At 35.7% G+C, this 25,629-nt stretch overlaps 2 protein-coding genes across 2 annotated transcripts in view; both read left to right on the forward strand.

The window, feature by feature from the left end:
- The window catches only part of LOC146133294 (protein crumbs-like), a 34,430-nt gene extending 32,008 nt beyond the window's left edge, over positions 1–2,422 (forward strand). The window contains exon 36 of the mRNA XM_083397709.1: positions 1,270–2,422. Within this exon, the coding sequence (XP_083253835.1) occupies positions 1,270–1,518 (249 nt within the window). The 3' untranslated portion in view covers positions 1,519–2,422. The remainder of the gene's footprint in view (positions 1–1,269) is intronic.
- A 1,896-nt stretch (positions 2,423–4,318) lies between these two features.
- LOC146133295 (protein Niban 2-like) lies at positions 4,319–25,163 on the forward strand. Its single transcript, XM_083396851.1, has 16 exons — positions 4,319–4,496; positions 4,970–5,103; positions 5,367–5,498; positions 6,208–6,322; positions 6,442–6,633; positions 7,547–7,662; positions 7,867–8,001; positions 9,682–9,814; positions 10,959–11,044; positions 11,569–11,708; positions 12,536–12,668; positions 13,747–13,860; positions 17,797–17,904; positions 19,313–19,424; positions 21,434–21,560; positions 22,211–25,163. Exons 1-16 carry the CDS (start codon positions 4,439–4,441, stop codon positions 23,061–23,063), a joined length of 2,688 nt encoding a protein of 895 aa, XP_083252977.1. The 5' UTR covers positions 4,319–4,438; the 3' UTR covers positions 23,064–25,163.
- The last annotated feature ends 466 nt before the right edge of the window (positions 25,164–25,629 follow it).

The raw sequence follows: 25,629 nt of genomic DNA on the forward strand, positions 1-25,629 counted from the left end.
CTGATGTAAAAAACCTTTTATGATCTCGGATCACATATTAGGCATGCCACAATCGTTAGATGTTTTATTTTAATTGTTCGACACCGTGTAAAAAAACATAGTGCTGGAATGAGTAGTACACAGCGTCGAATCATAATCGGTACGAAAGTTTTACACGAAAGCACAAACTTGTCAGTTGAATACTGAAAAGTCCTATTAGCCACTTGTTGTCATGAGTACATAATAAAACTATGATAATTAGTCGATTAGTGTTTCCATTAAGTCGGCCTACATTACCGAGAGGTAAAGACAAATATATTTCACTGAAGTGGGCGGTTCAACCTGTATTGTCCAATATTACAGTCAATGACAAGAAGCACGTAAAGGGTAAACATTCTCAATTTCACTTTGTAGGCATAACTAAAATTGGTCACCCTTCTTAAACCTGGATATGTGTATTTTTACATTTTCTCTAACTGCCTTAACCCAGTGGTGGTATTTGGAACATTAAGAACAGGTTCTCCCCTACTAACCGTTTGAGATTGCTTTACAATGCTTTACACCAACAAAAATGTCTACAAAATTTTTGAATCGTTTGGCCATAACCGACTTCTATTAATGCATGTAAACTCCCGCAAAGATTCTCCGGAGCGCTGTATTTTTATTAAATGGAGAAAAACTCCTGATACCCGATATCTGAAAATTTTAAACAGGAGTTTCTGGTAATATATGGAGCAGAGCCTATACTGGTGCCAAGTGTGGTATCGGTACTAGCAATACACCTTGCTTGATCTAATATCAAACGCAATTTCTTTCCTAAATAAAGCTTTCTTAAGGAATAATGAAAAAAATTAATTTAACAAACCTTCGTTACACTAAAGCAAATATTCGCCAAATTACGTAAAAAGATAACATTCAAAGGTTTTGTTGTTTTAATTTTGCCTATTTGATCATGATAATGACATAATTGGGTGGTTTTCAACATCACGGTATTAATGCGGCCGTATTTTCCGAAAAACTGCGCACTCCTAAGTTTCATTAAGACAACCTCAACGGCCAACCAAAAATCTTTCCTTGGTCAAACAGAGCACTACAACTGACGCTTAAATTTGTAAATGTCCGATACTTCGCAATATATTCCGATACCCGATGCTTAAGACAAGAAGTACCTTCTTAATTCGAAAACCGTTTGAAGATCGCACCAAAATCTCAAAAAAATCGCGTACTAAAACCTCCTTTTGACAATTCCAAAATCTTTTCCTGAACGTTTACCACTTTCTCGTCCTACAGACTTCCGGGCTGCTCTCCTCCACTTCCATGGTGATCCTGATCGCTGCGGTCGGCGGCGCCGGCATCCTTCTCCTCGTGGTCCTGGGGGTGTTCGCGGGCGTCTCGGCCGCCATGGACCGCCGCTCGACCTCCGGCACCTACTCGCCCAGCAAGCAGGAGGCCACTTCGGTTCCACCGGGCCTTTCCGGCCTCGAGTCGGAAATGTGGACCGAGCTGAAGCCGCCGCCCAAGTGCGAGCGGCTCATTTGACGTCATTTTTTTCAGTGACGTCATTTTTTCTGTAGTTGAATTTCGAGTTTGCGGTGTCGGTCGGTTTTCTGCTGCACTTGGCTCCGGACAAATGATTTTAAGCGATGGCTTCGATCTGTGTAGATTTGTAAATGACAAGGTTAAAATATAACCTATTCGGCAACAAATATAAAATCCAATTTTAGTCTGAAGGACAACAATTATAAAATCCCATTTTAATCTAAGAGACAACAAATACGAAATTCTATTTTAAACTGAAGGACAACAATTATAAAATCCTATTTTATTCTAACTGAAGAAAAGCTTGGCTTCCATTTTATTGTTGTTTTTTTATAAACTAGTTCTGAACAAAAGGTCAACTTTTAAAAACATGACTTCTTGATCTTTGGACCCATTAGTTGTGGCGCTATTGTTATTTGGACACATTGCGCACAACAAAACATACTCTTTGCTACGTTCCCTCGTCGCCGTACTTTTACGAAACTGTGCTTTTAAACTTTTATTTCGTTCTTGCTGTTCGAGAGCTGCTTTCTGCCTTTACACAGACTGATTTACCGATTGTGATGACTCACTTCTTCGTTGATATACGCGACCAGCTTTTATATTTGTACTTTTGTAGCGTGACATATAGTGTTCGTTTTATTCTTCAACTGTGTTTAAAACCTTTATTTCGAATATTTTTATTTTATTTGCGTCGTGCAATTAAATGCCAAGTGTGGTTTGACACCGCGATGTATATTTGCCAAATAGCGTTTCTTTAAAAACTGACCTTATAAAAAATGTTTAATGTAACTTTTTGGTATTTAAAGATCCGAAATCTACCTGGTAACTGTATAATAGTACTGCAATACTGAATAGTGTTCACAACTGTCAATCAGCTATAAAATTTATACCTGAATAGTATTTCTTGTGGTGCATTTTGCTCTTATAGTGCTTTTTACCTGAAAATTGTTGCTGTGTATTTTTTAAATCTAAGTGAACGGTAATAAAAACAAGTTTTACAATATCCAGAATCGACGGTTAATCCGTTAGAGGAGACGAATACAATATCTATCAACATTCCCCTTCCCCTGCGTACAACGATTATCTCAAGACTCAAATAAGTTCGTTTCAAAAGACAAATATATAGCCGACTGAAAAATACTGGAAAACCCCGTTACTTACGCGTAAATGCTTTGTTTACGCAGGCACTATTGCTACATACGCAATGCTCTTCAATCGGCTATACGGTATACCCAAGTGTATACAAATATAGGGTATACAACTAAACAGCCTAACTAATTATTAGTGCCTGTCACAACTGTGACAGAATCTTTTTTCATAAAAAAAAAACTTATTTTTTAGGTCGAAAAATAATCGCCCGAATAATAACCTATGTAATCCGTTTACTGAGCACTACACCGGGAGCCTTCAATAGATTGTACGAATCAGTTGACCAATTAAAGATCTGCATGCAAGAAAGGCCAGGCTAAAAATGTTAGCGGTGAGGTTGAAACTTGCGATCTCCGCCATACCATACGGATCCAGGAGGGCAAACATGTCACGCTTCTCGTAAATCTTTCATGTATACTTATATGTACCACGAATTGAGGAAACCTTTTTATCCAAAGGACTGTGTGTGCAATGTCGCTGTCTAATATTTTTTAGATTTCGCGAGAATCTGGATGTTGTATCGTAATTACCGCTTTTATAAATTCAAAGTTTATGAAAAAAGACATTATATGATTTTTGCGCCTGAACAAACTTATGTTTTTTTTTGGGCTGTCGGCTAGGTGAAACACAGCTTGTTTTTCATCGATCTATTTGTAACTAAATAAAACTTTTAAAAATTGTAACTTAATAAACTCAAATTTTCTTTACGGTTGTTTTTTCTGAAATGCAGACATACAAATATTGAATATATGAAAAAAGAAGCACTGTTTTTTGTTTATGAGGGTAAAATGGAAAATGATAAGCAATTAAACTATTTTAAATGATTTTAATTACCCAAACCAACTTTTGTTTTTGTCTGGTTTCTGTAAACTGATCTCAAAAAACAGCGGTTCTGTATAACGGTTAATTTTACCCGTCAGGTGTCACTGTTGGAGCATTTTTGTAAACAGGGGATTTCCAAAAAATCGTGTTTACGAAATCTTGGCTTGAACTGAACCTTTCTCGTGATCATAAAGGCGTCACATGTTCGGCCTAACTTTTAGTCGTGTTAGAAATGGCAGACGTGCTGCTGCAGCCGCCAGTAGTTTACTACATCTAACATGTCTTATACTTAGTCCTATGGCTGTCATTTAAGATGTTCGGCAGTACATTTTATAGGAACATATGAGATGTTATATGTACTAAATAATTGGCTTAATGAGATGTATTATGTCAAGATTTTGTCAAATTGTGAGACTAAACATAGAAGTTTGGTGGTGTCTCTGAAACTTGTACCAATACGTGATTATTTAATGATTTGGGTTAGGGTTTGGGCGGTGGCCAGTTTGGTGCATTCTGTTCCCAAAGCGAAGCAAGAAGCTCGAAATTTTATGGTGCAATATCGCGTAAACAGGATATCAATAATAAATTTTACATATTATTAAAAGCAACCTAACTTAGCCATCAAATCTGACTTAAAAAAAATTCAAGAAGGGCCATGACTCGACCTCCAGTTAATCGGATATAGGTTATTAATATTCGTTAAAAAATTCATAAATATCCAAAATTTCAAATTGGTCTAAAAAGCAAAGGGATATGTCGCATTAACTAATGTGTGGAAATCTTGAAGTCTTGTATATTTCTTGAGTTATGGGACTTTTATGCTGATGTTTTTTTGCTTATCTATGTAGACATATTAATTAAAATTGTTTTCAATGCATTACAGCGTATTTGCACACCTATGATGTACTTAAATTGCTTAATGCCAGTTCTGTAAACAATATCAATAATGGGGGTGAAATATTCCATTCCAGATGTTGAAGGCCATTCATTTGAAATGGTCTACAGTAAGTTTTTCCTCATTATTTCTAGTACCATGTTCTGCTTAATCATGGTAAATTAATAGTTTTAATGGTTAACTGTGTTTGAGATAATGTAATTGAAAAATTGTTTGATTCAGTTAGGATTTCTTTAAAATGTTACATCAATCTTTTCATTGTAAAATCCTGGTGAGAAAATAGCGAGCTCAAAAGTTGTTCACCTATTTTTTGTACTTACCAGCATTTGCACTTTATATTTATTTTTTTAATTATAAAATAGGAATATTATGGTTTAGACATGTTTGTAATTATCACAATAATAGAAGTATTATACACAGTCAAGACTTAGTAATAGTTTGTACTATTCAAGTTGGGTCCATAATACACTAATTAAGCTTTCAAACTAAACATTTTTTTACCCTTTCTGTGAGTTGTGGTTTACATACTGTGGAACATTACTGTAAAAACGGCAAGCCTCTAATAAATATTTATCACCCCAGACAATGTCTTGACAAACGTACTGCGCTTCTCTAAGTACTACAAGGCATCCTACATGTGGTTCTACCTCCAGAAGCTAAAGCTGGAAATGGAAGGCAAAGAACCTACCCAAAAGTGGCAACTTGCTCAGAGAAAGGTAGTTAACTTTAGTTTAACAGGTTATCACTTGAACAGAATATTCCAGAGGGCAGTTAATAGCATTGACATAAAAAAATATCGTAATTAGAAAATTATAAATGTAATTGACCATCGCTGTTAGACAAAAAAAAACAGTTTATTTAATTCTTTCACTTAATTTAATATTGTTTTGTTTATCCGAGAAGATTTTGATTCAATGTAACAGATTAATGTATCGTTGCTTGATTATGAATTGTATTGCTTTTTTGCAAAATGTTACAGTGGGAAAGCTATAACCGTCCACTCAAAGAAGGTGTGCTTTATGTACTGGCTGATGCCACTGGGAAAAAGTGGAAGAAGAGATACTGTGTAATGCAATCTAACTATGCTATGGAGGTCTACAACTCTAAAGAAGTAGGCACCATAGTAATATTATTTTGGACATACTGCTGGATAGGAAATGGTTTTTCATTGTCATTTTAAAATACCTCTATAATTAACTGAATCTTGCTTTTGCTGATTCAATATAACATATTGAGTCGAAATAGATTTTAGCACATCTTAACATTCTTTTAATGTTATAATTTAATTTTGTAAACATCAAATTTTATAGTGTAGGTTAGCAGTTTAAGATTTGAAATACCAATTTTGTTAGATGTATCTTTTTTATCATGTTTGTGATTGAATTTATAATACAAACCAATAAAACATAAAATCAGTAATTTATTATGTAAATCTTTATTTCTTAATTAATGGTTGTACCATCTCACCACTATGATTATCAGTAAGTGAAGTGGCCATAGTGACCAACAGTTTTACTAATGTTCGCTGACAACTATGTTTGTTTAACACGGGCCTTTTTGTTGTGAGAAAAAATAAACGATTCACTTTTCCAGACGTTACATGTCTCTAGATTTTAAAAGATTCACAGCTACTGTAGATTTTTTTAAGGAAATCTAATAAGTTTTAATTTACACCCATGAACATTAATAATTTGGCCCTACCTAAATTACTTTATATTCACATTCAGTGTAGTCGTACTAGTTTCTCAACAATTCAAGTATTGTTGAAAACATGTTTTGGGAATCTAAAAATGTTGATGCTCAACTTTAATTTCATTAAGGAATATGAAAATGCTGGAAAAGCAAGAATGTCAAACAAATACAGTGGCCATGATGTTGTAACAAATGTGAATTCCTATCTCAGAAACAAACTGGAAATTGCATCACGTGACTTTGGTAAACCTTTGTATAGCATAAGGTTTTATTGTTTTTCATTTTGGTCTGTTGCCGTTTTCATAATAAAATGATTGTCATGTTAAAAAATTATTGTTTCATAAATTTTCCCAAAATTTCAGGTTACATCAACCATGACATTTCTGCATTTATAAAGAAGGTAACTTTGATTGGCCAAAGTGGAAAACGACCAACACAGCACATTTTCTGTGTTGGACATGACTGGCGAGGCATCACTTATTTTGCTGCTGAAACTGCTATTGAGAAGGATCATTGGGTTCGGATCCTTAAGGACAGTGTTCGTCATTTAGAAGGTATGTGAAAACAGCTAATTGTGGGACTTTTTGTTTTTTTCAAATAATAGGTCTCCTCTCGCTTCTTAGCTTGCTTGTCAAAGAAAGCACAGATTAATAAAAACATGGTTTTAAGTAAAGCTAACAAAATTAAATTATAAATAAAATAACAAAATATTGTGTACAAAAACATGAAAGTTTCTGTTTTATTAGAAGTAATTTGCATAAAACTTTATTAACTTGTGTTTTTATGCTTCCAACCATTTAATATTTAAGTATACCAAATGCTATGCTAATAATGTTGGTTTTTGACTGTTTAAACTCTTAACCAAATTATAAAAAACATTATAAATATCAGTTACAACAAACATTATAAGCAATGCAGGTTTATCTGGATTTTAAATTTATTGACAAAGTTGAGGCACATGAGACTTCGGTTCGGCTGTTTATGCTTGAAACTAATATAAAATATATCCCAGCCACAGAGTATTTATTTCATCAATTAATTTTAACATCTCTTGTAACTCAAAAAAGTTTTGCCAAGTATGTGTCAATATTTACTGTGTTGGATATTCACCACCGTCATAACCGTAATGCAAACAAGTATGGAATTGTTTGTTGTTGGTAATTTATCTTACTAGGAAATGAATTGAATCACTTACAAATAGTTGGTGTATTACAGTTTAATACTGTGACAAGATGTAATATATAAAATATTTATTTTAACTTGCAATCATTTAACAAGAGGTCAAATCAGATGTATAGGATAAATTTAATAGCAAAAAGTGTTTTATATAAACAAATTATTGTAAATATGTAGCTAATTAAAAAGTATTGGCAACACTCAATTTATTTTATTATATTGTTGATAACCTTATATATTTTAACTCATCTTAAGAACATAGCAACATTATCATCAATATTTTACACTCAGGGGTACAATGTACAGATGAGGTTTCAAGGGAAGCGTTTACCTTTGCACTAGAACAAACCATTCGTTTTCATGGCAATTATGTAGAGCCGGCCTTGCTATGTGGAACACAAGAAGAGGTGAGATGTTCATTTGTTTTCTACAATAGTTTGTTCAGTAAGATTTGCAAAATAGGTTTGTTTATGTTAGTGTTTATTATAATAGTTTTGACTTTATAAAAAGTTAATCAACCCCCTTAATCCTAAGCTAATGATTTTACGTTATGCAATTTTTCGATGGTTGGCAACGCTTCATCATTTTAACATTATATGTTTCTTTTTTAGATCTTGTCAGATCTTTTCAGCGATTGTCAAAGTCTAGAGTGCAAAGAAATTCTTCTTCCAAAAATCAAAGGAGGTTTTGTTTACAGATTCCGTACTTGGGAGGTTGTCATTAATGCACTAAAAGACTGTGTCAAGGTAATGCCAACATTTTACTAATTACAAATAAAATTGAAAATTACAAATAAAAAAATTAATTTTAAAGTGACTGGAGAAAAATCTTTTTTGTTTCTTGTAGTATATATTTTACACGAAAGATCCCAAATGTTTTCCTTGACTAGATTTCCTACTAAGTTGTTGATCATGGCAACACATACAGCCACCTGATAAAATCTAGTTTACATTTACTTGGAGAGCCAACGACAGTCATGTCCATATCATACTAGTTTTTGTAATCACTTTTAAAGAAAATTAAAAAGTTTTAAATGTATGATTGATATTATTCGCCAAGCACAATAATTCATGTTGTTGATATGCAACTCTGAAACAAAATAAAGTCACATTTCAAAAGGATTACGTCAAGTTCCTGGCCATACATTGCCTGAGGGCATTACAGTCTTGCAAGATTTAGGCTTTTCATGAAGTTTAGCAAAACCACTGTATGTCTGCTATGTCACGTTATGCAAGCATTTAAGCTAATTAAATGGTAAGCCCAATAGAAAAAGCATACAGCCCTGAAGTTAAAAAATTACAACCACTTTTTGTAATGGTTAAAATTGAGAGTCAATCAATTCATAATAAGCTTGGTATGTTTTTCAACAACACAATCTTGCCCTTCAAAAAATATACAGCAAAAATGAAAGTTTTAACTTTTTTGAAGCTTGAGAAGCGCTTGGGTAAAACTTGTATTTGTCCTCTTTCTAATTATTGCCATAAGGTAGTGTTTTCCAGGATGTGGGTCCACAACCTATTATCAGGTCATCTGTTAATTTTCAAGGTTCATTTGTTTGGGAAAAAAAATAATATTGTAAACTAAAACACAAAGGCTTCTTGTCAAAAAGCTTGTAGGAATCTTTGTATACCTCGGTTTATTAACACTTAAAAGTACACAAGTATAAATAACATCATGGATATCTTTCGTTTCAATATTTTTATTATTACTGAGTCACTGACAATCATTAGGCATTTTTTTTATCTTTGTGGCCTGTTTATCAAGAAGCATCGAATCAAATACTTAGTGAAAATTTCCACCTAACAAACTACTGGTCAGTTTTTCACACCAGTTTGCCCAAAAATTTACCCAAAAAATTTTTCCAATTTTCTCATCCCTTTTTTATATACCAATGTTTCATCCTTTAAAAAAACTTCTATAAGGTATCCAACAAGGTATTTACTGATACTGAAGGTTTTGTCTTTTTTACTTAGAATTATATAATGTGAAAAAAAAACAATGTAATGAAATCCAATAATTTTTTTAAAATACTCGATTGTTCCATTGGTTCCTATGACATATGTTTATCATGAACTTTATGTATTTGTAAACTTATTTGTATAAAAATGATATTTTAGAGTCTACACTCCAGTCCTATATAAGACTGGTAGCTGTTGGTGTTATATTATTTTGTGCTTCATTTGTACTGTAACAAAACATTGGCCCAAATTTGTATTTTTGATATCATTGAGGGTATAACTAGTAAATTGTTGCATCTTGCATTATAAGTAAAACCTGCGCTAATTTTACATGTAATTATTAATTAATAACAGTCTGTTACAATATATTTAATTGCCATAAGACAAAATACTACAAGCATGTATTCTGTCTAAATAGGTAATTGCATGTTTTTTAAAAGAATTGCTGCTTATCTTTTATGTTTTCAGGGCATAGTTGCAAAAGAATTTGTTCAAATTCGTCAACAGTGTGACACTGAATGTCTGTCTCAGAAACAAGAGATAATTGGCAACCTGCCACAGTTAAATGCTGCCTACAGTGTAACTTCAAATGCAATAAAGGGTAAGATTAGTGGCTTTACACCAAACCTCAAATGCTGTACTTGGAAATGATTCTACTTATTATGTTATTATGTGATTCATTGTGGCTGCTTAATGGTAAATACACCAGGTGTTTATTATGTAATTATATGTAATATTTGTTTAGTCTTTGTTCTAGCTTGACATTTAAAGTCTGTACATTTGTTAAAAAAATGTTCATGAAATGTTTTGTCTACTGAAGTTTTTTTTGTTTTTTTTGAGTTGTTTTGATTTTTTTTTTTGCGATTCCTTTTTATATTTTAAATATTTAGGAAATTGTGGTAATATCACACACACTTGTAATATCACTCATAAGTATTGCTTTAGAATTATTTTATACTCCTAGGGTATGGTAATAATTTTATTTAATTTTAGATATAATGCAAATTACAAATGTATATTTTATCTACCTATTTAGGTATACAATTCTATTTTATATTTTAACTTTGCATCATGCTGACTACAAAATCGAAGAACTCTATGTTAAATTAGTCATCAATGAAAATTAAAGGACAAATTCGCAAGTTTGAAAATTAGATTTTTTTTATTTTTAAGGAAAAGGTATATAATATATTTTGGTAAAATATCTCAAAATATATTAGCCAATATATATTGAAACCGATATATCAGTGAGAGCGGAATATATATAGGCCGATATTATCAATAAACCAATAAATCTAGTGAAAATATTAGGCATTGTATCTAATGCAATCCCAGTTGTTTTATTACTAAAATAAAATACCTAAAAAAGATATAAAAACAACAAAAATTATGTTCGCCTATTAGCCATAAGTATGATATTTCTAAATGCTGTGTCTATCCCTTATAATTGGAAAAAAATGATAATATTGGACTGCTAACTATAATGATAACACCTACTGTACAATACTGGGAAGCACCTAGTAGCCAACAGCTAGTATAAACAAGTTAAAATGCTAAGTTCTAAAATCCAGTTTATCAAACATAAAAAATTAACAAATGTGGTGTGTCGAATTTTAGTTGACTCTTATTAAAATCAGTAGTTGTTGACATTAAAGAGACAACACCTAACCTGTGGCGCAACTGAACCACTTGCACACTTGAATCAGGTCAGTCATACCAACAGTCAGTGCAATTTGTGATTTCAGGAGTCCTGTCTGAGTGCTTTGATCCAATCGTGGTGGGAGAAATTGTTCCCAGACTGCCAGAGGTGGTCAGCACAATGTCCGACTCTGTAAGAATTGCTGTTGCTTCAGTTTGTATTTCTTATTTAAATATAAAAAAAATTATGTTAAATGACATAAGGCTAAATCATTAACAAAAAAATAGAACCCTTTTATATAATTTTTTTTCCTGTTTATTACAAAATACATTAACCGCCCCCAAATTAAACTGTAATTGCCAAAGCAACTTGTTCAAACCTTATTATGTAATTTTGTTACCCACTACAACTTTCTGGTTTTCAATTTCTCATTAAATGTATGTTTTACTTGTAATATTTTATGTTTTTCTATATCAGTAAGAATTGACCCTCTTTAATCTACATTAAAATCTCTCTATTAAGTATACATTATCATGTTTCACTGCTTTTGGTCGGCACTAAGTCAATTTGCCTACTCCTGTATTTGCATTTAATTACAAAACTTTACAATAAAATAAAAATACATCAGGTCCTTACTTACGCACATCATTGTTATTTTTCTCATTGCATGAACTTCTCAACCATTGTTACTACATCTATTGTATGTCTAATTTCAGCTTGCTGGACCTCTGCGTTCAACCCGTGAACTTTTTTTGTCACTTGTTGACGGAGTTCAAAAGGTGGTGAATTCCAAAACACCACAATTCGCCAACAACATTGATCGGTATTTCCTGCACACTCTCGATTTTGCTCCAAGGTATTTTTATTTTCTATTTTGGATTGGACAAAATTTTGAAACAGTTAAAGCTTATATCAGTTGAAAAAAAACTTAAAATGTAGATATTATAAATTTGTTCAGTGTTTTTATTAATTTAAATGTGTAGTTGTCTGTTTAATAAATGCACCATTTATATCTGTTCAATAAAATATATAATAAATTATATAATCATGATTAAATTTCTTTAACTTGAGGCGAAATTTTATCAGCGGCAAGCCTTTAACTTTGCAGTTAATTTCAATGAAAATGTTTTACCATCTTAATTCTCAATTTCTATTGAATGATTATCAACTTTATTTTCCCCCAATGTTTGCTGTTAAATATTTGCCATAACTACAGTGCGATCAAAAGAGTTATAGTGGCAGGATTAACACTGGTTGCCATTCATTACTCAAGGTTCTGCAAATATTATGTTGGGCAATAATGCTTGCACGCGTGATGTTGTGTAAATTTGTAGTGGTTTTCACAGTAGTTCTAAACGTTGTTTCTGCTGTTGCCCCGACAGTCACTGGCAGTTGTAAGACCGCCAATTTTTTTATGGTTTCTTTTATATTTATTATAAGATATTATGTGTTCATTGAATCCAAGCCATCTTTTTTTTTTTCTGATGACTATGAAGAAAAGTTGTCCTATGTATCAATATAAATGCAAATTAGTTGATGACTGATGGTACCTATACACAAAACACTATTGAGGAAAACTTTTGCGCGAAAGTAGGGTACACCTAAATGATTTTTTTCATAGTTGCTAAACTAACCAAGTAGTGTTTACCCACTTATAGAACACTGGTGTTTTGTTTTTTAAAGAGATCCCGATTTTGTTGGTCCCTTGAGTGACTCGATAGGAAGCAAGAAGCCAACTATGGATCTTTTGGAAGTGGTCTTTCCAAGAACCGACTTCTCATCCCACCTAAACAGCATTTTTACATACCAACAGAAGGTAGGCTTTGTGTGTAAATCAATCATTTCGCAATTCGTGCTGTGTTTAAAACACCGGCTGCCAAATAGCGTTGAATTGGTTTGCCAAATAAGTATTTCAATAAGGTATTGCCTGCTACATAGGCAAACTTGCGCTGATATTGGAATCTGGCACACTGATTTCTGAACAACGCTACTTGGCTAACCGATGTATGATGAACCGCATGCATTTGTCTTTATATTTGAGACGTTTTATGAAACTGGAGCACTGGTGTAGAACGTGGGATATTTTTTTACTTCATTTTGTTTTGGCTGCTTTGACTGTTAAGGAAACCCTTTTTAATATGATTTATTCCTTCTATATTTCAGTATCTCTTTTTTGTATTCGTAGTTTATTGTAGCAAACTTATTTTAAGCAAGTTCGTGGTCAGGGATGGGCCACCAGGACATTCTTGCCTGAAGGTGATGGTTAAAAGTTTTTTGTAATCACTCAGATTTAGAAATGCGTACAAACAGATTTAAAAAAATAAGTCATTCCCCTATTCCTGTTGGTAACCCAAAATGTCGTCCACTTTCGGGTGAACCATTCACCAGTTAACACTGGTTGGCCGCCGACTTTGTTGGGAAGAAACCTTTTTTAATATATCTTTTTCCTTCTATATTTTAGTATCCCTTTTTGTATTCGTAGTTTATTGTAGCATTCTTGATATTTTTTATGATCAGAAAGTGATTTATATGTTTATTGACAATCCGTATCGTTTTTCGACCAAATGGCAAACAGGGTTATCTTGTTTATGGCCCCTGTCTGGCTTCCTTTTTCTATGTCTAGAAAATACTCACCAATTTATGTTATGGGTCCTATTCTTAAGTGGTGACAATCAATTACCACCACTGTCTGCTAATTGTATCTAAGTTTAGGGATGTTCAAAGTACAATATCGGATCCTAGCATTCTAATCCTGAGGTATTTGAGAAACTCTGTCTAGTAACTTTTGAATTTCAATCGAAATGACAAGCTACACTTAATGCCAGTTACAGAGATTTCTTAATTCCTTGTATGCGTTTATGTACCGAAAATAACAATCACTATTTTATCTGTAGTTGCTGGATACAGCAATATACACGTTCGAGTCACTCTGCGGCGACGAAGTGGCCAAAAACGACGGGCAGCTGACGCAATCCGCAATCGCCAAGGTCAAGAACAGAGTCTTGAAGGTGAACCATTTTCCGTAGTTAATTTTAGTTGTCCTTAAGATATTGGTGTTATTATCTTATTATTATTGATGGGAATTGCTTTTCGCTTGTGGTTAACCTGTTCATGCTTTTTTTAAGTTATATTCATATGCTTAAAAACGTGATCATCCCGACTTGTGGATGACACGCTTTCTCTCACACATCACATTAATATTCATATTTTTATTCGTATTATGTGATTACATAAAACTTGTATGCCCAACTAGTGTGTCCATTGTCGCAGCCAAAAATACCTGATACGAAGGTAGTATCGGTGCTCGTTGAATACTATAGGGTAGTTTTGTAGTCGATTTAATGCCAATTTATGTAGTCAATTCAATTTGCTTTGCATTGCAATTATCAACACACCGTTTTCCGATTTAAATAGAAAACCGTCCAACAATTGGGAAATTAAAAACATAAGAACTTTCTGTTTCTAATGCTATATCATTTTTTTCTCATAACCTTTGCACATTTCACTTGATTAATTTTGATTATTTGACCCTATAGGTTATCAACACACACAGGTACCTGAAACTTTATGAATCCGACTTGCCGCATGTACAAGCTGCTATAGGATGTGATTGTGGGTTGTTATTGCCACTTTGTACTCAATGTTCAGAAGTTTCCTGTGGGAATTTTAAGGAGAAACAACGACTTTATGATAAACTTATTAACTAAAAGTTATTTCGAAATGTTCAATTTCCATTTTAAGACACAAAGCTTGTAAGGCAGTATAAAATTAAACAAATCGGCATTTCTTCTCCAAAGGAGCCACAACATGAAGCCTCTTTCGACAACACATGTATATGTTTTCTTATTGCTTTGCATTTTATTAGATGGTTTATTTTCACCTATATTGGATAATTAACGTATTTTGAGTTGGAAAATGCCAACAATTTTTTTCTTCAATTTTGGCGATAGTCGTATTCCAAGCACAAATCGTTTTTTTTCTTCAGTTTGCAATGAGCCATATTGTGTCACGGTGTTTTGATAAAATTTTATGTCATTGCCGCACTTTGCAGACAACACGTTCAAAAGGAAGGCAACAGCAAAGCAAAACATGTATAACCCCGCATCATTTTATTGACGTCATAATTGACATTGCAGGTTGCAAACAAACAAAAACATAACAGTAGCGCGCGTCATTACATCGCTGCAATTTCACTTAATGATGCTTGGATTCGATAGCCGCTATTTTATCTCATCTACACCGGCCGGCATCTCCTTGTTTTCTTTTCGGCATTTTGTTGTTTTAACTGCCACTTTGAACTTAAGCGCGTCTTTTTTTATACCGTACGTAATTTCCAACATTAGTTTTTAGGCAGTTCTCTATATAGCGTACCGTATTACACGTTTTTCATTTAGTGTCAAATTGAAACACGAAAAGTCAAAAAATTATTCTTTTAAAACCATGTTTTCGGGCGGAATAACTTCAGATAACTTTTCTTCATTGTATGCAGTGGTGATACAACCTTTGCATATAAGGTTTTGCATAATGCTTGAACAATGGCCTTGAGGTTGGGAAATTCCGTTTGTACTTAAACAATAACATGACTTGTTTAGCTTACGAACTTTAAGGCCAACACCGTCGTCAAAGTTTAACGTTGTTGCGCTTAATAAGGTTTATTTGGCGGTCAGTTTTGCAGCCACAAATGACATGAGTATTAAACAAGTATGAAAAAACAAGCATGGCGTTCTTATACAAAGTAGTATAAACAATAGACAGTTACCTTGACCACAAGCGCTGGATTCACTTTTTAACTTCACTTTGTCTTTTTTACCTTTTTACACGGCAACTCAAAGTATTCATATGGCAACTCAAAAAAGCAGCCAAATTTCGTTACCAACCCGTAATTTTTTAGATCAGTTTTGCACCACCAGAACACTTTACATTTTAGCTCTTTTTATTCCTTAGCCTCTGTCATGTTACTTTTTCCCATTTTGGCTGTGAGGTGATGCGAAATAGGCAACTTTTGTGAGGTATGCAAGATTAAAAGAGGTTGAAAAGCATAAATTTGTCAAGTTTTGTGCGGCCATGTCTACTGAAAAAGTGCTCAGGTCTTAAATATAAAAGGAAGCGCTTTTCAAACGGCCTTTGTATTCACTGCCATGTTACGAACATGACCAATCGCAATTGATTGTCCTTGGGAAACGTAAACAATCTACTCTCGCCGAGACAAAGTAGCTGCGGCAAGCGCGGGTCGGCTGGAGACTCAACGCCAGGCCGCTTGTGACGTAACAATCGTTAGGCGCGCGCTGACTTCCTGTGCACGTGACTTTGCTGAAATCCGGTTGCTGCTGTTGCTTATTGCAACCAGGGCCTCCGCTGCGCTGAGCTCGGAGGGGGTAAATACCTCTCTATAAAGCTGGGTTTTTACCCCATAACCAAAAAATCAAATTCTTTTACAGAACTCTTACAACAAATGCACCCCTTGTCCTTTGTGAGCAACAACTTACGCTGACGAAAAAAAAAACACTGTGGGCAGTAAGTGACTGTCTTGTTGCTATCTTAGAGATTTCGATCCTACATCAAAAAAAACAACTAGTTTATTTGGCCGTGCTGCTTAATTTTTCACGGCAGGGTCACCCCTACCACAAAATCTTGTATTTTATTCAATAAAATGCAAAACCGTATGATTGTAATGACCCGATATCATTCAAATCTACATCTAGATTCTCAGAGGATATACAGCTATAAACTTATTTTAAGCAAGTTCGTGGTCAGGGCTGGGCCACCAGTACATTCTTGCCTGAAGGTGATGGTTAAAAGTTTTTTTGTAATCACTCAGATTTAGAAATGCGTACAAACAGATTTAAACAAATAAGTCATTCCCCTTTTCCTGTTGGTAACCCAAAATGTCGTCCACTTTTGGGTGAACCATTCACCAGTTAACACTGGTTGGCCGCCGACTTTGTTGGGAAGAAACCTTTTTTAATATATATTTTTCCTTCTGTATTTCAGTATCTCTTTTTTGTAAGTGTAGTTTATTGTAGGATTCTTGACATTGTTTATTATCAGAAAGTGATTAATATGTTTATTGACACAATCCGTATCTTTTGTAGACTGAATGGCAAACAGGGTTATCTTGTTTATTTTTCTGGCTGTTTTTTTTTTCTAGATCTAGAAAAAAAAACTAATTTATGTCAAGGGGCTTATCCTAAAATGGTGACAATCAATTACCACCACTGTCTGCTATTTGTATCTATGTTTAAGGATGTTCAAAGCACAATACCGGATCCTAGGATTCTAATCCCGACCAGGTCCGATTGCACTACCCCGGTTGCAAAGTAACGTTTCATGCTTCCCCACCAATCAACTGTCTTGCGTGGGCCAGCAGCATGTATATTGCAGCGCATGGCGCACAGTCCAACCCTTGCATTGAAACACATTATATTGACGTGCGGTTGTGCGTGATTTGGTGAAAGCACCAACGAAGCGGCGTGCTTAATCTGCGCACGTCGCTGGAAGGCCTTTGTACATTGTTTACTGCCGCTTGTTGTTTTGCATCGAGGGCGTTTTGCTAACGATTGGGCTTCGGTGCACTTTCGAGTTTTTGCATTCGGACGCGCCTTTCGGGTTGTTTGTTTGTTTCGCCTTGATTTAACAGCTTATCGTACATTTGATACACGTATCAAGTGCCACTCTTTCAGCGTCCTTCCTTAAGTAGACCGCCTATAGGTTATAAGTTGAAATTTCCCTATTTACTTTCCTGGCGCTTACCGAACCTAAACGTGTGTTTCGGGATCAATTACCCGAACTCTTACCGTTGTTGTTCGCAAGCCACTGAAAGAACGCCCAGCCCTATAAAACACAGGTTTGTTATCTTTGAAGTTAAGCCTAGACTCCGCCTGTTTATCTATTTACGTCTTACGATTCGAGTGTTTATCCAATGCGCGTTTTTACCGTTTTCACAGAAACTCGATTATGACATCATACTGGCCGAGCGACGCTTCTTCCGAGCCGTGATAAAGTCGGGCACGATGGAGCAGACCAGGGAATCAATTGAACAAAGTTGCAAATCGGTAAAATAAAATTATTTTGTCGGTCTACGTCAAGGCTTCCTAACATTTTTAGTCTGTGATACCCGAATTTATTTTCAAATCTGTCGGGGATTGCGTTAGTTTGTTCGATTGCCTATTAAAAGTTAAGTTTAAGTATAACTTATATAGATTTAAAACTAACTAGTGCAGTAGGTTCTTAACCGGGGTGCCGCGGCACACTGGGGTGATATTTATAATGCCCAAGGGTACCGCAAGATAGTTTGTACAATAAATCAAAATATAATTCCTACATCGCTTAGAGTTTATTTGTATTGTTCCAGTTCCGTTTATTGTAAACCACTTGACATTATAGGGAGTTACTAAACGAAAATTCTATTAGGGGTGCCGCAAACATTTTTTTCTTTGGGGTGTCACAAGCCACAAAAGTTTGCGTACCACTGAACTAGTGACTCGTTGTGCCAACCCCTGCACAAGGTTGCGACCCAACATTTAAAATATAAGAGGCCCAATACATAGATATGCGTTAATATTTACTACTGGCGTATGGGCAGCGTTAGGTATGCTCTTACACCCAGAATATAAATTTTGGCGACAAAATATAATTTTACTCACACAAGGAGTAAGCTGCTCTACAGTCATTTACACGATGATTAGTACAAAGGCATTTTGACTTTGTATGTGTAAATTTGTTGTAAACCTAATTTTTTTAAAACCATGTTGGCGATGGCCCAATGACGTAAACTACACGTACGTTACACCTGATTTTCTTAAACTTTTTAAACCGGACCCCTCTATTGTTTTCAAAAAAATGCCAGGTCCCACTAGAAATACTACACACCATTAAAATATGTTTTTGCTCTGCAATTAGAAAAACTTTGTTGCCCTACCAAAATGCACGCCCCACTTTGGGGAACACTGCATTGCACTGTGTTAAAATTCCAGAGAATTAAATGTAATACGATAGAAGACTTCAACAAATATTTTGTGTCATGTTAAGCAAATATTGTAGTAAAGTTACGCCCAAGCCTGAACAAAAAACTTGCCTAAGCGTTATCTTAATACTGGTATTTTATTTGTCATTGTTTCTAATGCCTTTCTAATTACTGCACTGTGGCACACTTTCCTGACTTAGAAATGGTAGCGGTGCAATTCCCATGTAAGGTTGAATGTAAAACGGTGATAACTTTAGTTTAACTTATGGATGTTCGTTTGAATCACAGTCCAAGAGCTAGAAAATACCGTTTCCCTCATAGGCGCAGAACTGAAAGTATGTAGTACAGAACAGAAAGTATATTTTTATATTTTACTGTTTTTCCTGTGAAATGCCGAATTTCATTTCAGAAACCCATTCAACTTTATCACCTGTGTTTAATTAGCTTCTCACAACGCCTAAAAAAATCTAATAACTGCTTGTTGGTTCCTCATGCAGAAAATGCTGGACTTCCTGGAAACGATTCCGCCCGACCTTGCCGAGTACATGCCCATCACGAACGTGTTCACCGACGTGCTCACGAATCGTTTCACGGAGCTCATTAACCCAGGTTTGTGATTTTGCAGAGCTGGTCGACCGTTGGTCAGCAATAGCTTTTAGTTTTGGCGCCACTGCCGTGGTTGAAACGCAAATGAATGCGACACTCAATAAATGGGAACATATAGCATTCCCACGACGACATAACAGTTATTGAAAAAAATGGGCAACGTGATAGTCTAAGCACATCTATAGATACATATTTTACCGACAAATTTATTGTCTTGTTCATTTTATCTTAAATCGTTTGTCATATCGTATTAAAAGCGTCTCCCCGTCTACTTTTTTCTTTTTGGTAATAGTGTTAAGCTGTTCCGAAAATTTCTTAGTTCAATGTGTCTAAACGTAAGACTGAATAGTGAATACCGGTGTAAAAACGCAGTTTGCAATTGTGCGGGTAAATCTATTTAACTGTTGTTATAGCAAGAACTTCCTGTTTTTTACGCGTTAAATATCTCGTTAGAAACGAGCTGCGCTAGCGACGTGTCTTGTGTTAAATCAGTACAGATTTTTTTGTGATTTACAAACGTTTTAACTCTAACTCTATTTATGTTGTTGCACTTGCACAAGAACAACGAGTAATCTATATAGGATAATAGTGAAACGTAACACTTGGTCCTCGGTGGTTTAACTTTACTTAGCCTGCCTAAACATAAAATCTGCTGGTTTGACAAAATCACAACTACCTAAACATGATTACTAAGTTACAGCAAGGGCTTAAGCTTACCTGTTTGAAATGCAGTGACAAGTTGGTGAATTTTTCTAATAATAGGGAATGTCATATGAAGAAATCCGCACGTTGCGCTTATACGTCTATAGGCTAGTGTTCTTAACCTTTCCCCCCTTGTTACCCATTTCTGTCCAGATCAAAGTCCCGTTACCCAAAGTCCAATTTTATTTATTTTGCTATTTTGCCATAGTGAATATAAGACAGTGTTATTCAACAAAATATGCTAACAGCAACGCAGCCATCAAGCTTGCTTATGAAACACCTGTAACTGAACTGATTATGAAAAAATAGCTAGGCTCGCGGATACAAGAAAAACCTTACTATATAACGTCATATAAAAATAAAATACGTAAAACCCGGTGACAAAAAAGATCACTGTGCTTGTTTGGTTGTTTTGAACGGATTCAAAATATCAAAAAAGTGTAATAAAGCAACATTACCACTTACAGCTGTGACATTGTTTGTTAGATCTATAAGTATCATATTATGGTTCAGCTGATTACCCACCTGCTATTCTGAAATTGCCCACATGTGGGTAATTACCCATAGGTTAAGAACTAAATAACTGAAGCGAAAAATAAATCATCCGCAAGATATGCCCGAACTAAAGTGATAATTTGTTTACGTCAACAAAGGAGTGTTCTGAACTCTATGCTCATATCGATACTTAACTCTTAGGTTGTCCAATACCCGATATTTTGGACAAAAAGTTTTGCGATCCGATCCAATACACATTGACGTCATTGCTATGCTCAAAATAGTTTAAATTGAAGCGCATTTTTTCAGGTTATTTGCGCTTGCATTTGCTGTAAGAAAACTCCAATTGGTTAACCGCCATTTTTTTCATAAATTTACCTTTCAAGGTACAGTCGTTGCGCTGGATCTTGAACATGGCTGAAATTTTTAACTGGTATCGATCCGGGCACCGGAGTATCATATGGCACTTAGCATTGGGTATCGGCTCCCATATTATCGGCCATTATTACTTAGTTCCGTACATTGTTCGCATGTACGTCAATTACGCCACCCCTTGTTTACTTTAAACCGCGTAAAACATTAATTTTAATACTAAGTTTAACTGCAATTGTATAGCTGTATTGCCTCATAGTGTTTAAAATACTCTTGTAGAAGCTGATATATAAGTATACAACTCTACATCATCTCAGCTTTAGTGCCGGACAGTTGGTATTTTTCGTAATGCTTGACGTTATTTTTCTTTCAAAAGCACATAGATTTATAAAATACATTTTACTACTAGTTATGACTGGACTGAATTTTATGTTATTTCAAAGCGCTTACGAACTGCATGAAGCAGCTGATGTCGGACACCACCTCGAGCTACACCTTCCGCTCATCCAGTGCGCTCAGTTCGATTTCCTCCTTCTCATCTGCCGTAGGGGACGAAGGAAAGGCATCACAGTAAGTATGGCAATAAGCCAAAGAAAAGGCGTATCAAGTACTTCTGTTTTTTTTGACATTGTACTCTCAAATCGAAATTAGTTGTTAGTCTTTATCATTCCGTTGAGTTTGGCCAAATTATTTTTTAAGGTCCACTTGACAACATAACTGTGGTTAAAGAAGGGGCATTATAATAATTTACAGTTAGTATAGCAATTTATGTTGTCGACTGACTTGACTACCGCACCTACCATCCTACCTAAACGTCTGCTGGGGATTGACGTACACTTTAAACTGAAGGAATATGTTTGACGGGGTTTTGTAACGGTTTTAATCGAGGCAAGTTCCCAAAATTTTTCAGCCTCTCATGAATATTTCTATTATTCGGTAATTAAAGTTTAGAAGATGTATTTCGTTATTACAATATCAAAAACCTTACCTATCTAAGTAGCCTAACGCCTTCAAGACTAAAATTATTATTATTTATTTACCAAATGTATAAAAAAATATAATTTTGCGGCTTCTTACATTGGCTTGGTTCACACCGTAGTTTAGAATCCAAACCTAAAGTTAGATTACCAGGCGATTGAAGCCTAATCGTAGCGACCCTCAAAATATGAGCAAATACACTTCATATAGCCGTCCACATTTTTACTCCCATTGTTCCACAGGAGTCATTCTTCGAAGCTCCTTTCTCACGAATCGAACGGCGAATTAAATCCCCGTCGGGAGCTGGAGGCCCAGCATCCACTCGCTACTCCTTCCTCCAGCAACGTCCAGGAGGAACCGAACGAAATCCCTACCGAACCCGACATGGACGGGGAGACTGGTGAGGCCTACAAGTTGCCCCCTGCCCCCGTACGGGAAACCCCCGACTTTGATGCGGGTCAGTCGCCCCCTGATGACGATATCGGTGACGTGGGGGCGAGCTCTCCGGAACAGAATGATGAAACGCAGGAGGAACAATCTCAAGAAGCGATTTTTCAGGAAGAAGATGCTGAGGAGGATGAGGATGAAAAAGCGGAAAACACAAAAGAAGATTCTAAGGAAATAACTCCTGAAGTTGGCAAAGACGACGAAGGAAATCTTCCCATAGTTGACAGTGCTCATGCCGAGAGTACTGAAGATATGATTCCTCAAGATAAAGATGACCAGGAGGATGGAAGTCCCTCGGACGAGGTCGCATCATCTTCCTCCGAAGTTGGTATCGAATTAGAAAACGGTGTGGCAGAGTCTGCCAGCGATGCAAGTTGTGGAGCAGAACAAAATAACGTCGAAACGGATGATGGAAACGATGATAATGACGTCACGAAAGAAAACGAAGAAAGTAATGACGTAGGGATGGTCAACGGCCATGTTGACGTAGAGGACGCCAGGGTCAACGGACTGGATGAAAGTCCAATGGAGAACAACAACTTTAACCCTTTAGGTTATGACAATGGTCGGATGAATAACGTCCCCTCGTGTGGTATTTCCGTTATTTCAGATGAGTCAGGAGAAAAAACAACGATATGTGCGTCATAGAATATTAGGTCAGCGTCTTATGTACTTCGAGATTGCTACTTTATAAGACTTTTGGTTTTTGAGTTATTGAGTTTAATTTCAAGACGATCTCGTGCAAACCATGAGTATGACTATTAACTCGACTTCTGATGTGTGCGTCTGAAAAAGAATTCGTGTAAATAGCATTGTGTACTCTGCAAAAGCAAAAACACAACATATTACCTTTTATTACAAGCAAATCATTTTCCAAGCCTTTTTTTAAGTGATTAAAAACAGTTCAGTTCACATTTTTTACTCGTTGCGAATTGTTCACTGCTTTTTATGCATTTCGGAATTTTAGGTGTTCTTCGTGCGTTTGCCTAAATACGCCATGACAATGGGTAGCAACTGCGCGACTGTTTCTCGATTAGAGCGGCTACAGTCTTTCCCAAGGGTATAATTTGTCGCGGCGACGCTCTTGCGATTGACATTTTGGGAGAAACTCCGTTTCCGCACGTCGTTAGTTGCTGTTACTCTGACACCCGTTTTCAGCGTTAGTTTTTAGGCTTTATTTTTATCAAAGAGCAAGCTGTTTAGTGGCAAATCTTTCACCATCGACACTTAACCACACTTTGACTATTCCTGTTTTTCAAAAACATGTGCATTAATCGGTGAACTTTAAAGAATTCCCTTGTCATCATATGTAAAGTCGCAGCACGTCCATTCCGGCAAAGTCATTCCACTTCCTTCACCCTCAAAATACACCGGGAAGGTGGAAAACGTCCTTAAATGTGCAGTTCCGATTCCCCAACGTAATGCTCTTACTGTCAAGACAGCCGACCAGACTGCGGAGTCACGCGCCTTAAAAGTAGGCTTCCTCACTTCAGACTGCCGAACGTTGCTGTCACGTTTTGTTCGGTCACAATAACCCGAGGCCCACGCCACTTTCCGTTTGTGTCGGGCAAAAATAGTCGCGCGCTTCGCTTTTGCCTAATTAGCGCGCCGGATCTGGCCCGGGCCGATAGTTTGATCGGTGCAATAAAGCGATCGTTTGCCATCCGTCCGCATTCTGCGAATGTTATAGTTTTGACTGGAAAAAAAATGCCCTGGTTGCTGCCTTATAGGCAAACCTTTCGAAAAAAATCGGTCAACTTTTCACGTGTAATGTTTAAAAAAAATGCACTCCTAATTTAAGGCGCAATAAACTTACGGTTTAAACACTTCGAAAAAGTGCAGTATTGTTGGTAAACTAAAAGCAAGGTGTTTGCGTTGATATTTCCCAGAACAACACTGCAAGTCCACCCGTAACACACGCTGCTCTTCGATGATCGCTGTGACGTAGTCCAAACATTCCCATTAGTCTTGCTTTTCCCAGTCTCGGCATGGATTCCTAAACTCACTGATTTTCTCGTAGCAACTTGTAGAGAAGTATTTACTTGCGCTTACACTTCGGCCGTATAGTCACGTGACAACGCTCGCATACTTGACGTCATATTTTTTGCTTTCACAGATACATCAGTGTTTGTCGCAACAATGTTAGTATTTTTTCCACTTTGTAAGGTTTTAAATTCTTCCCAGTCTCTATTTGCACAATGGAATGTCTGATGAAAGTTCTACATAAAATCAATATATAGTCTGAATTAGCTTTAGAAAAAGCGTTTTTTTATTTTCCTTTTTAAAATATGAACCCATTTTATAAAGTGTTCCGTAGCTGTTTTCTGATTCAGGGTTATACGCGTGAATCGCTGGTTATTAACTTTGCTAACTTTGTACTACAATCATTGTTACATTTTTTTGCCAATTTGACGTATCTTTTCTGACTTTTTTAACGACATTGCTGCAAAACTTTGTTAACCGACTGCTTGGTTGTTTTCAGAGGTGTTTTTAAGATGTTCCTCTCAAGAAATTAAATGACTTGCCTTAAAAAATTCAGCTGCGCTATTGGCAGGTTGTAAAAAGTCTGCCGATAGGTTTTTTTACTGTATATTCTTTTCTCGTTTGTTAAAGTTTCAATTGGATTGTAGTCCACAAGATGTTACCGGTGTTTGCCAATGTATTCCGCCCGTTGTCGTCTTATCTTCGCATTTCTTGTTACTTCGATTCGGTGAATTGTTTGCTCTGTGGTTGCAATACACTTTTTTAACTATACAAAAACGGACTAAGCGTCCGGATTAAATTTTTAACGCATAATTTTACGTAAAGTTATCGAAAAGTAACCACAGATATAAAATAGTTTTTACTGAGCCTTTTAAAAGTATGTCATGTATTTTATTAGAGGTTGGCCTCTTCAAAGGGTATACTTTTGTCCATTAGTCGGTTTGATTATCGCGGCTGATGAAGTGATATCAGATTTGCCAAACTTCAAAATAATATGGCCTAGTACTCAAGGCAAGAAACGGTATACTTATCTCGCACAGAGTGAAATGCGCCTAAGATTTGCCAAAATATGAACTAACCTACACTTTAAAAGTAATAGCACGTTTCTTAACTTGTCTAGGCATGTAAACCTGAACGTGACCTTACAACATTGGTTTATAGTCGGAAATCGTGCTACATGAATACCACGTAAATAGAAGTCACTTAGCTTGCAACCCGCCCACCCAGAATC

The sequence above is a fragment of the Ascidiella aspersa genome, chromosome 9 (genome assembly GCF_963924565.1).
Source record: "Ascidiella aspersa chromosome 9, kaAscAspe10.2, whole genome shotgun sequence".
NCBI lineage: Eukaryota > Metazoa > Chordata > Ascidiacea > Phlebobranchia > Ascidiidae > Ascidiella > Ascidiella aspersa.

Bases quoted from the DNA above. Each gene is read 5' to 3' on its own strand.
- LOC146133295 (XM_083396851.1), top strand. From the start codon at position 4,439: ATGGGGGTGAAATATTCCATTCCAGATGTTGAAGGCCATTCATTTGAA. The intron at 8,002-9,681 runs GTAATGCCAACA...TTATGTTTTCAG, and splicing joins CACTAAAAGACTGTGTCAAG to GGCATAGTTGCAAAAGAATT. The intron at 11,709-12,535 runs GTATTTTTATTT...TGTTTTTTAAAG, and splicing joins ACTCTCGATTTTGCTCCAAG to AGATCCCGATTTTGTTGGTC.